General features: G+C 40.6%; 1 protein-coding gene across 1 annotated transcript in view; it reads left to right on the forward strand.

The window, feature by feature from the left end:
• The window catches only part of LOC106808062 (extended synaptotagmin-2-like), a gene marked incomplete in the record, with an annotated part of 41,305 nt that overhangs the window by 16,205 nt on the left and 13,424 nt on the right, over nucleotides 1-11,676 (forward strand). Inside the window, 7 exon segments of the mRNA XM_014810620.1 lie at nucleotides 1,938-2,114; nucleotides 5,625-5,724; nucleotides 6,312-6,382; nucleotides 6,670-6,758; nucleotides 7,733-7,781; nucleotides 9,232-9,321; nucleotides 9,687-9,776. Coding sequence (XP_014666106.1) covers nucleotides 1,938-2,114; nucleotides 5,625-5,724; nucleotides 6,312-6,382; nucleotides 6,670-6,758; nucleotides 7,733-7,781; nucleotides 9,232-9,321; nucleotides 9,687-9,776 — 666 coding nt within the window.

Here is an 11,676-nt window from a genome sequence, read left to right on the forward strand (position 1 = left end):
ATTTCTGCTTCAGATAATACTGCAAATGTGGCCATACATCAACGACTTTGCCAACCAGATAATGAAGGATATTATAGAGCCAAGCATACGAGACAACCTTCCTTCATCCCTCAAGTCATTCATGTTCGAAAAATGTGATCTCGGCGACATTGTAAGCTATTTTTAAGTCGATGTGTGCACACTGCAGTTACATAATCATATGTAAATAACATAATACAACAAGTTCCATACTATATGCTATATACTATCCATATGCTATCCTATATCCATATGCTATCCTATATGCTATATATATGCTATGATATATGCTATATAGTATCCTACATATATGCTATCCACATGCTATGGAATGTCCCATTGAAAATGTGTTAAAATTAACTATGTGCGTGGTTTTTAACAACATTGACAAATGAAAAGTCTGTATTTGCGTAATATGCATCAATGCATTTATGTTGTTAGTTCTATGATTCACATAAAACCAATATAAACACAAATTGCATTTTTGTTGTCTAGGCACCAAGAGTTGGTGGAGTCAAGGTATACACAGACGCTGTGCATAGGGATGAAATTGTCATGGATATGGAAATATTGTGAGTCCCCATTCTATTTCAGAAATCATGTCAGATTTGTGCTGGCTAATTACGGAATGGGTTCCATTGTATCAGGCTTCTCCAAGAGCACTTATAGCCTGGCGGCCCGCCAGGCTATCGTCGAGCCCCGCCATCCTAAAATGCACCCAGCACTCTAAATATCATAGCCGCCATGCTGGTGTATACACAAAAATTTTTCGGGGGGTCATGCCCCCGGACGCCCTAGCACGCAAACCGCCTTCAGCGATTTGCAACTAGGCCCGTAAAGGCAGCACCCCCATGCTATAATGAAAAAGCTTGGAGAACCCTGTGTATGTATGAGTAATTTTATGAAATTGTGTGATTTGCATTCAATATTCTAGGTTCATGGCAATATATTTTAGAAACAAATTTCTTTAATCTGGAACTCGTATACAAAGAAGCATTGGCATATGCCGATGAAATAATAAATCTCTACTAAATTAATCTGATATATCCACTCACCCACAGTAATCTGAAATCGATGACAAATCTTTGCATAAACTCATATGATGCATGAATCCGCATGTTACAATAAGCAAGTTTTTCTGAATGTTGAACCACAATCGCCAGTTGCCTAATCCAATTGTTTCAGACACCTCATTTCGCAAAAACTTCAAATAACCAAAGTAAACCAATCATAAGTGTAATGCTTAATCACATGACCATTCTGCGCTTAGTCGTGATGCCAGTCTGTGTCTAGTCGTAATAAGTAATAATAGTCTGATATTCAATAATCAATATTTCAATGATTTCAATATCTGATAATTAATAGTCTGCCTTACACCGTGTTTCGCGTCCGTTATGACGTAACGGTGGCCGTCGAGATGTTCGCTTGTCGTCACGTGTTTCGTTCGCCGCAGCTACGCCGGCGACATGAACGTCAAGGTGGCGGTCAACAGGATTCGCTGCGGAGTGAAGAACATTACGATGCATGGAACGATGCGCTTCGTCATGAAACCTCTCATCGGCATCTCACCGCTCGTAGGAGCCGTCACCGTCTACTTCCTAAACCCGCCCGTAAGTGTGCGTGCGTGCGTGCGTGCGCGTCGTCATGAAACCTCTCATTGGCATCTCACCGCTCGTAGGAGCCGTCACCGTCTACTTCCTCAACCCGCCCGTAAGTGTGCGTGCGTGCGTGCGAGTAACGTGCGGTAACGAGCGGTAACGAGCACTAACGAGCGAGTCACGTCGATCGCGTCATGGTGGCTTCGGCCTTGTGAAAAAAACAACTGTTCTGTGTCGGATATGAAAACGGATATTAATTTCTAAAATTAACTTCGTCCTAATTAGTGCGTTCCAACTAATTGCTCTCGCTTGCTGCTGCAGGACATAGACTTTGATCTAACGAACCTTGGCAACGTGCTCGACATCCCCGGCCTGAGCGAGATCCTGCGCAAGATTGTTGTCGCTCAGATCGGAGCGTTTGCCGTCATGCCTAACAGCATCACGGTGCCTCTAACGGACCAGGTCGACCTGAAGGAACTCAAGTTCAAACAGCCGAACGTAAGTGGGCCCTCTTGCGGGGGTCAGGGTGGGGTTGGGGTCGGGCAGACGGTCGTTACAACAGCATAACGGTGCCGCTAACGGACCAAGTCGACCTAAAGGAACTCAAGTTCAAACAGCCAAACGTGAGTGCGTGATCTTGCGGGGGTCAGGGTTGGGTTAGGGTCAGGGGAGGGGGCGGGTTAGGGTTAGGGTCAGGGTAGGGGGCACGGTAGGGGTTGGGTTAGGGTCAGGGTGGTGTATGGTGCATGTAGGGGTTGGGAGTTATGGTCAGGATAGGGGTCTGGTTAGGGGGAGGTCATGGCAGGGGTAGAGGTGGGGTCGGGAGTGGATCGGGGCGGCGTTGAGGTCGAAGTAGGGTGAACACGACAGAGAGCAGAAACAGAAGCAACGAGGGGAGAGGATGATCGACAAGACAAGACGAGGAACGTTTCGGGGTAGCGATTAATACTGAAAAGTGTCTTATCGACTGGTCCACAATTAAAAAAATCTTTGTTTGCCCTCACCCGACCCAGGCTGAAAAGTTTGGGTAGGTAGGTCGGCTTTTTATTTTTTTGAAAGCGGGGCGTGTTTACAAATTCAGCATGGTGTCTACATGCTCAGGTGTGCTTGTGTGGAGATACCTTTTATGTTGAATGTTTGTTTTGCTTGGTACATATAATGTATTGCCTACAGATTTATATAATTTACAGTGATACAATTTGTTAAAAAAGAAAGAAAAAAAAGATCAATAACATTTTTTGAGTCGGGGCCCCTTTTTGGCGGGTCGGTCGGGTGAGGGCAAACAAACAATATTTTTATTATGGCCCTGTACGTAGAGAGTGTCCAGTAGATAGAGTAGTGCCAGGAGGAGAGGATCTAGTGTGGGTGGTCGAACGAGCATGAGTCTATCTATACACACGCTATGCTGCTGACTATTCCATGCATGACTCGGACTACGTCTCCCGCACCACATTCGCGTTACATCGTCTGTTTGTTTGTAAAGCTGGTGCACATTGCTGTCTGGTTTACTGGTTGGCAGCGAGAGTTGTTTTTTTTCTCGTCTTAATTTTCGCCGTATTACTATTGCTCTATATAATTTTGTCACTAATGCATGGTGTCCACCTGCATACGTTAAACTAATGGTGTAGTTTCAAAGTTCTACGTTTTAAGCTTGCTTTTTTCTCTTGTCGGTGTGATTATTTTTCGAGTGTTTTTTCACACTATTTAGTAAGATTCCTTAGATTATCTGTACTCTTTCTGTGTGTCAGTACATGTTTTAGCTTGTTATGTGATCACTCGTTTATTCCTTCTTTCTTTTTTACACATTTCAGTGTGACACGGTAAGCTGCTTGCCTGTGCAGATGTTTGAGGCAAAAAACCGATGTGCTTGTGTAGCGGGGTTGCGGAATTGTTTGTTTTCAGAGCTTAATTGCTTCGATTTATTGTCTAGTTTGGAAAGGATGCACATGGAAAAGTCTTAGTACTGCTGATTTTAGCACTACATAATTCTCATGACTGGTTAAACGGTGTATTCATATGGTGGTTGAGCAAAAAAGTGCCATGTAAATCCGAAAGAGTATAAAATTTGCAAATCGTTTCCTGAACAAACTAGATAAAACTTTAATTGCGCTTATTGTTTTTTTTATTGAAATTGTTTTTTTGGAGAGTAGGTGTTGAATTAATATTTTAAACCAATTTTACGATTATGCATTTTCTTCTAATTCCATAATTAAGTTCGTTTTTTGAGAGTTATACTGCATGAATGAATAGGTATTATTATAAATTTAAAAAAAACTAATACACGAGGAAAACGATTTGCTCGTATAATTTATTTTTTGTTTATATTTTAATTGGAATTTGGAAGTTCTTCATTAATTTCATTGGGAGTTGTTGTGCTCTCATTCATCTAACTTTCATAGAGATATAATCTAACTATTAATATAATAATGCATGAGATATGATATCAGGAGTGTATCAAAACACTCGATGATTGATACACTCCTGATGATATGGTATGCATATAATATAATAGAGCATCTTCTAAAAGAATTGTTGCATGCATGCAAAATTCTCATTTAATCGTACTTCAAGAATTTGTTGGATAGCTAAAATCAACAGTACAAAATTATGAAGTTGCTAAAATGATTTTTCTAGCCATTGTGTGCTAGCGAAATCTGCGTTTTTTCCTACCAATGTTCTGCAGTTTACCGTTTGTTGGGTATCCTGAATGGGGGTGTGAGTTCAAATGTTGGTGTTGGTATGGCTAGGTACAAGTCCCGTTCTCCAGTGTATAATCTTATAGACGCACATGTCCGTGCTACCTTATGTGTGCTAAGTTAATGCGTGGCAATTCAATGTGGTGTGAATTTGGAATTGTGCAGAATGCATTGTGTTGTAACGCTTGCTTTGTTGAGTCTCTGGGTAGATCTCTTGTCTCGATTTTCCAACCAAGGCTCGCTCTCCCTACTATTAATTAAATGTCCATGTACACGAATGAAAATGCTGTTTGCAATAACCAGAAATGATATCGTGTCATAGTCTAAACTCTAAACATGTAAAGAGTGTTAATGTGTATGCATTAATAATGAAATGCAGTTTTTGGCTTTCTCATATGTTTCACTGTGACCGTGTTGATCAATCCTAATTCAACGGATCATACTGACCTGTGATGTGTGATCGCTCTAATTTCCTTATGAAAACGCCATGTCTGGTCTACATTTCAAGGTCATATATATATATATATATATATATATATGATATCAGGGGGTGAGTAATCTCAAAGTTAGAGATTAATGACTCCTGCTAATGCCAAAATTGATTATCAAATTAAAATTTTTGTTAGCGTGCCATGAGGAAATCATTGGGAATTTGAAATTCATTTCTGGATTTTGTTTGACAAAAGTCCATGTTCAGTGGTTACAAAGGTTGTTTGGGCTGGCATGTGCTTTTCGTGTTGCATGACGCATGCTGCATACAAACTGAGTTCATTCCTTGATATTGCCAAGATGACCTGGCAAGGGGAGCCTTGCAAATCAACTACTCTGAAACAGGGAGAGACTTGCAAAGGAATCGATTCTAACAATGGAAGCGGTTTTGCACAGGAAGTAGTTCTTAGATAGGGAAAGGTTTGTACAGGAACTAGATTTCCTAATAGGGGAATCCGCTATGGGGAGCAGAGAGAGAGTCGTGTTGGAAAAAGGTTTGGAGATTGTTTAGAATTTTTTTTCGAGCCGTTTCTGAAATGTGAAGAGGTTTGCACAAAAACCAGTTCTCGGGGAATAAGGCAAGTTGTAGTATATTGCCGAAAGAAGAGATTTGCTTAGGAATCTGTTCTGTAAAGAGGACAGTGTGTGTAGGTTAGATTCTGTGATAGAAAGAAATGTAGAAATATAGTAGAATAGAAGGTTTTAACTAATTACAAGCAAGTTTGTTTATTATATTACCTGCAGGGATCTGTGATTAACATGATTAATCTGTTAATAATGTTCTTCCGATACCCTATATATTCATTACCGTGTGAAATTCCAGGGAGTCTTAAGAGTGGAAGTTGTGGAAGCATCGGAGTTGAAGAAAATGGACGTAGGGCTTACTGGGAAGGGAAAGTCGGACCCATATGCTGTGGTTACTGGTAAGTTTACTAGGAGGTTTCTTTGACTGTAGTTAATCAATGTAGTGCTGTTTACTCATTCGAAGTGTTTTCTCGCTAAAATTCTGTGTAACTCGTGTCGTAGAGGCAAGCTGTAGTGTATCGAGGGGCGATTTAATTACTGTTACTTAAGCGAAAATTAAAGATTATAATTGGTTCATAATTTGTTTCCCTTTACTCCCGTGATGCATAGGACCTTTGTACCGGCATTGCTTTGGTTTTTGTATCAGGCTCTGTCCAGCAAAGCTACTTACTGTTATATGCAGATGAAGTTGTTAGCCTCACACTGGCGAGAAAACCTCATTTTTACAGCACGTGCTGACTGAAGAAGATAAAGATTAAAATCCTTGCTGAAAGGCACAACATTCAACGGGGTGGGACTTGCCCTTTCCTGACCTTCAGCCATAAAAGTCAAGTGTGACATTCACTAGATGCCCAAAAATGTCTTCTAAATTAATTCATCGTGATTTTAGAGTTACTAATACTAAGTATGCCAATAATACTGGAGAGATATATTGCTGTTGTTTTGCTGGTCATGAAGATAATTTAAATTGGCTTCTTGTTTACAGTTGGTGCTTGCTCATTCAAGACAGCTGTGAAGAATAATACTGTTGAGCCTGTGTGGAATGCCTTCTTCGAGGTATGTTTATTTTGAGATTCGTGAAATATCATTGCATATGTTGCATTGCACCATAAATTACAATTTAACCACAAAAACAACACTTACTAGAATGATTAACTTGTCTACAATATTTATTTACAAGGTGCTGAAATCTATCAGAGAAATTCTCCAAAACGGGAAAAGGGAAAAATTCTGGAAAATCATTTTAGAATTCTAGAATTCTAAAGCCCTTTGTGTAAGGGTATGGGGTCTGTTATTTTGTGAGAGTAGAATGAGACACTGAGCTGCTGTTATGATGATTGCAGGCTGTTGTTGGGGAGTGCAAGGGCCAGGCAATGGAACTGGAGATCTTTGACCAGGATCCTGGTGTCATGGACGACGACTTCCTCGGAAGGTATCACGTGCTAAAGAGAAAATTCGTAGAAATTATCGGTTTAGACACCGATACTGTGACAAAACGTAACATCATAGTTTCTCATGAGGAAATAATATATATACATAATATAGTCTCTACCACGTTTCCTCAATATCAAAGAATGGGACTTAAATACATTTAAATATTAATAAAACCCCAAAAAATAATAACCAAAAACCATTGACGGGATTGAACTTGAAATTTAGCAGTGTTTCCACACAAACATTCTACATCACTGCTGCGAAAAAAATGGCATCTGCTAATTAATGAGATATTGCAATATGAAGCAAGCAAATGCTTGTCATATCTTGGATCGCTTGTTGATATGTGTAAAAACCTACTTGAGTGACACCAGAAACAATGAAATGGCAGCATTGGTCACTTGGAATATTGTGCATAGCAAAGATTTCAGCCTTCATAATTACCATTGAGAAATTTTCAAAATCTGACGCGTAGCTCTCTCTCTCTCTCTCTCTCTCTCTCTCTGCGTACTATGAATGCTGTTGTATGTTACTGGTAGTTGAAATAGTTGCATGCTATTTCTAATTTCGATGGGCAACGAAATGAACCATCATAAGGCAAGTATACTCAACATACGTGCAGTAGAAACCTCGTCGATGGTGCAAGTTGCTGTGTCATATATCACCTGAATATAATTTTATAAACTCTTCTTTCCTATTGCTCTCTATTCGATAATCTGAGAATGATCATAGGTGTATGAATTGATCACAATCTTTTCTATGTTAGTGTTTAATTTCTGATTCTCTGCTCGTCCTTCTTAGTAAATAATAACTGTTTGTGTTCTACAAAGTATATGCTCCCACTCAAGATGAATTAACACAACAGCGTGGGTTCATTTTCCAGCCTGTGTTTAACGTTCGAAGAGCCTTCTTCTTTTTTCTCTCACTTCTGAGTGTCATCGCATGTGTGTATCTGTCTGTATTTATTTTCAGAGCAAACGTAGACATATTGTCAATAGCTAAGAAAGGTCGTGAGGACACAGTAAGTTCCTATCTCGGGATCACGGTGGTAGTGGTGATCACGGTGGTGATGGTGTTTGCTCACTCCTAGTAGTCTAGCTTTATTTGGAACGTTTCTTCTTGGTGAATGCCTTTCTTACTTTGTTGCTGTTGCATTATGTTTTGAATAATTTTGTTTATAGAATAATATAGGGTTGACAAGTTGGCTTACCTACACTGATACATTATCACAGTCACTTTGTGTTGGTGGTGGTGCTTATTGGTTTACGTTCAGTGGAGGATGTGCATGCTTCTGCTGTCTGGGAAGCATACACATGTGTCTGTTGACCGTGCTAAATGTGTTGGGATAGACGAGACACTTGCAATTACAGTCAAACCTGTGTTGTTGGCCACCTGTACAGAAAGGCTACATTTGGCATTGAGTGGCTGTTACATGCAGGTTTGACTATATTTGCCTTGTTAACCAGCACATGAAATTGACCTACTCATATGACTACACCGATCAGTCAACCAGTGTGAACAGTTTGGTTGCTGTTTCTAATACTGTTCTCATTAATCTTTTATAGAGTCACAACAAACCTAATAAGGGTATATTTGGTTTGCGGTGATCTCGTTAAAGGATGCAAACTGAAAACATGGATTTGTTTACCATAGCCATAAGTACACACATGGTAAAAAAAATTCTGCATTGCTTGTAAATAAATTAAACCGAATTTAATTGAAAGTAATTCTGAACGTTGTTAGTTGGAATAATATCAGGAGTAAGATAATATAGTATATACTATAGGATATACCTATATTATCTTACTCCTGATAATATTGTAGTGCGGCAGGTGAGAATCATCTAGCTGGAAATATCTGCTGTGTGATTTTGCTTTGTAGGGCATTGTGTGGTGTCTGACTTGCTTGTTGGTTATACTGTAAGGGTAACATCAGTAGGTGGTTGGGTGTGTGGTACCTGTAGCTATAGGCATAGACTGGTTTTACTATGTAACGTAAACGCTTAGGTGTGCTTTAGATGTGTGTATTAATGTAGTACTGTTACTAGGCTTAATTAATTGTGAAGTAAATTTAGCAATCTCAGGTTTTAATTATTCGGAAAAGATGACTACGTCACGGATGCTTCGTGCATTAAACGTTTTTCGTACATTCGGTCAAAATTAATTGTTTTAATTAATTCATTGTTAATTAATTGTTTTAACGAGTTGGTGCTTTGCTCGGATCGTCACAACGTTTTAGTGTCGTGTGCATGCATACCCACGCGCGTACACGCCGCATTATATACATTCATATTCCTTAATCTTTATCTAAGCATGACTATGAATATCCACAGCGTATGCTTCTAACCGCTTAGCATTCGACACTCACTACGCACACGCACACACACCAGTGCTGAACGTGCCTCACATGCTGTGTGTTACTATCTGGTGCTGTTGGCAGTGTTCATAACGCGCTCACATCTGTGTTTGCAGTGGATTGTGTTGGACGATATCAAGCACGGCAACGTCCACCTGAGAATGGACTGGCTGTCCCTCAGTGCTGACCTCAATGACCTTGAAACGGTGAGAATGAGTTGAAGTGGTTTAAGATGTGTTTTGGGGATGCTACCCTTGCTGGCTGACCTCTTTACAGTTACAGACGAATTTTGATGGAATTTTTTGGACGGGTTGGTCTAGCTTGGACCAAGAACCAATCGATTAGATTTTGGTGGTGAATTGTGATCCGGATCCAGATGTGGATCCAGGATTTTTTTGTGGGGAATTAAGACTTCGGATGCATTCAAAATTCATTAAAAAAAATCCTGGATCTTTTTTCTTTTTTTCGAATTTCTGAAAATTTCATCAAACTATATTGGGTGTACCAGCAAGATGGTGGGACTGTTACGCTGTGGCGGAGGTTTACTATCTCCGATTACTCTTGTTTGTAGATTAAGGCAGAAAATAGCAAGCAGTACATCGAGACGAATCTGGCAACAGCTATGCTAATGGTGTTCCTTGACAGTGCAGGCTCCCTACCGGTAAGTAACGCGACGCTCGGAAACATGAAGACATATAGCATAGTATGAATTCATATTTATCAAGAAATTAATTTGCTATCGCAAATTTGCGATCTCCCTTTGGGAAATCTTCATCAGGATGACACATCCCAATATTTCCCAAAGGGAGATCGAAAATTTTGATAGTAAGTTAATTTCTTGGATTTGACACAAGATAAATATGAATTCATAGTTTTCAACGAATTCCAATGAACTTATTTCATTCATATAGTATACTAGTACTTTAGTATAATATAGTAGTATATTGTTAGTACTACTATTGTAGTGCATCGTAATATATGGTAATACCATCTTCAAAGGGAAGTATTACTTCCGACCATATCTAATCATCGATATGGTCACTGTCGTGCTTGTTCGTTGTGATTTGGCCGATGATTTTTAGCTCATCTGACATAGTCAGATGCAGCTTGTAGAATCGCATGATGGTCCCGTTGACCGTGCGTCCGGTCTACAGTTGGGCACAAATCTGATAACGCTCACGGTACGGATTTCGAAAGTCGGGAGCGTGGGGGGTCAATCCGACAACGAGTTGGATGGTCGAAGCTGGGTCAAGGTCAAGAGTGGTGTAAGAAGGAGGGAAACTTCCTCCTTAACTTAAGGGATATGGGAGGAAATGCAGAAGTTGCGGCAAAATGTAAACGGCGTCGACCTAGGCTCGTGATAGTCGGGGTATGGCATCATGGTAGGAAAAGCCATCACTGGTGCCGAATTGGAGGTCAGCGTCAAAAGTCAATGGGGCACAGCGCAGATTTTAGACATTTCTGAGGACAGATGGGTGTGACGGAAGCGCATTGAAACTTTTTTGTTCAGCGGTGAACCTAGATTTTTATGGCTTTATCTGAAAGCGACATGAAAGGGCTTTCACTGACGTGGCGCAAAGGTACAGTGTTGAATAACCTTTTGAACCCTTCAGAAGGCAGGGATTTCAAGCCTGGATTTGTTAACTGTTACTGTGTTAGAAAGAATCTGACGCTGGGTTTGCTAGTAGATCTAATACATGGCCTGGATTGTATGAGGCTCAATGTGCACAGTGAAATTCAAGACTAAATTTGCTTGAAGAAGGTTTATGCTCCTTAAAGCTCTGATATTTCGATGGCTTCTGTACTGTCAGTGTGGTAAATATGCCCGCCCAGTGATGTGTGGTGATAGATGGTGTAGTTTTTGCCTGCGTTAATCTAGTTAACAGTGGCAGCCTCTCTATTTCAGCCTGTAGGCTCTGGTAGGTAAATGGCGAGTGTTACCTATCTGTTGCAAATAGAGTTACTATTACGTACGATGGAAGCTTCCGGCTACAACGTAACGCGCCAGCTTCTCGTGCAAATTTCCATAACGATCCTAAACGAACATTTCTTCGAGAAGGCTCCTGATGACATCCCAGTGTATTGAAATACAGGGCTATCCGTTTTGTTCGTACTTGTCCATTTCCACGAGGGACAAGTAGATCTGTCAGGTAGCTGTCTGCTGGACAGCAGTTTGTATGAGCAATTTTTTCATAATTTTCCTACCATCGCTGGCGTCTGGGTGGGAAACCGATGTAACATAGTATAAACATGGGCTGCCGGGAGTGCCACCCGAATTAACTATACTATAGTATAGACATTTATGTGAAGTTATAATAAAGAACGTGGTACGCCTTGCTAGCTCCACGAACGCGTCTTGCTAGGTTAGAGGACAAGACAATCGGGAAGCAATCAGAGTCTGTAGTAGACAATCAGTAGTCTGTACAGCCGGAAATCGAGTGTCGGCAGCCGTCGTCCCATCGAGAAGCAGGGAATTGCGAGGAAGGAGAGAGAAGCGAGGGAAGAGAGAGGGAGAGAGAGTAGGCGAGGAGAGCAAGAGAGTGCGAGGTAGAGAGAGCCCG

The sequence above is a fragment of the Priapulus caudatus genome, unplaced genomic scaffold (genome assembly GCF_000485595.1).
Source record: "Priapulus caudatus unplaced genomic scaffold, Priapulus_caudatus-5.0.1 Scaffold251, whole genome shotgun sequence".
In the NCBI taxonomy this organism is placed as follows: Eukaryota; Metazoa; Priapulida; class Priapulimorpha; order Priapulimorphida; family Priapulidae; genus Priapulus; species Priapulus caudatus.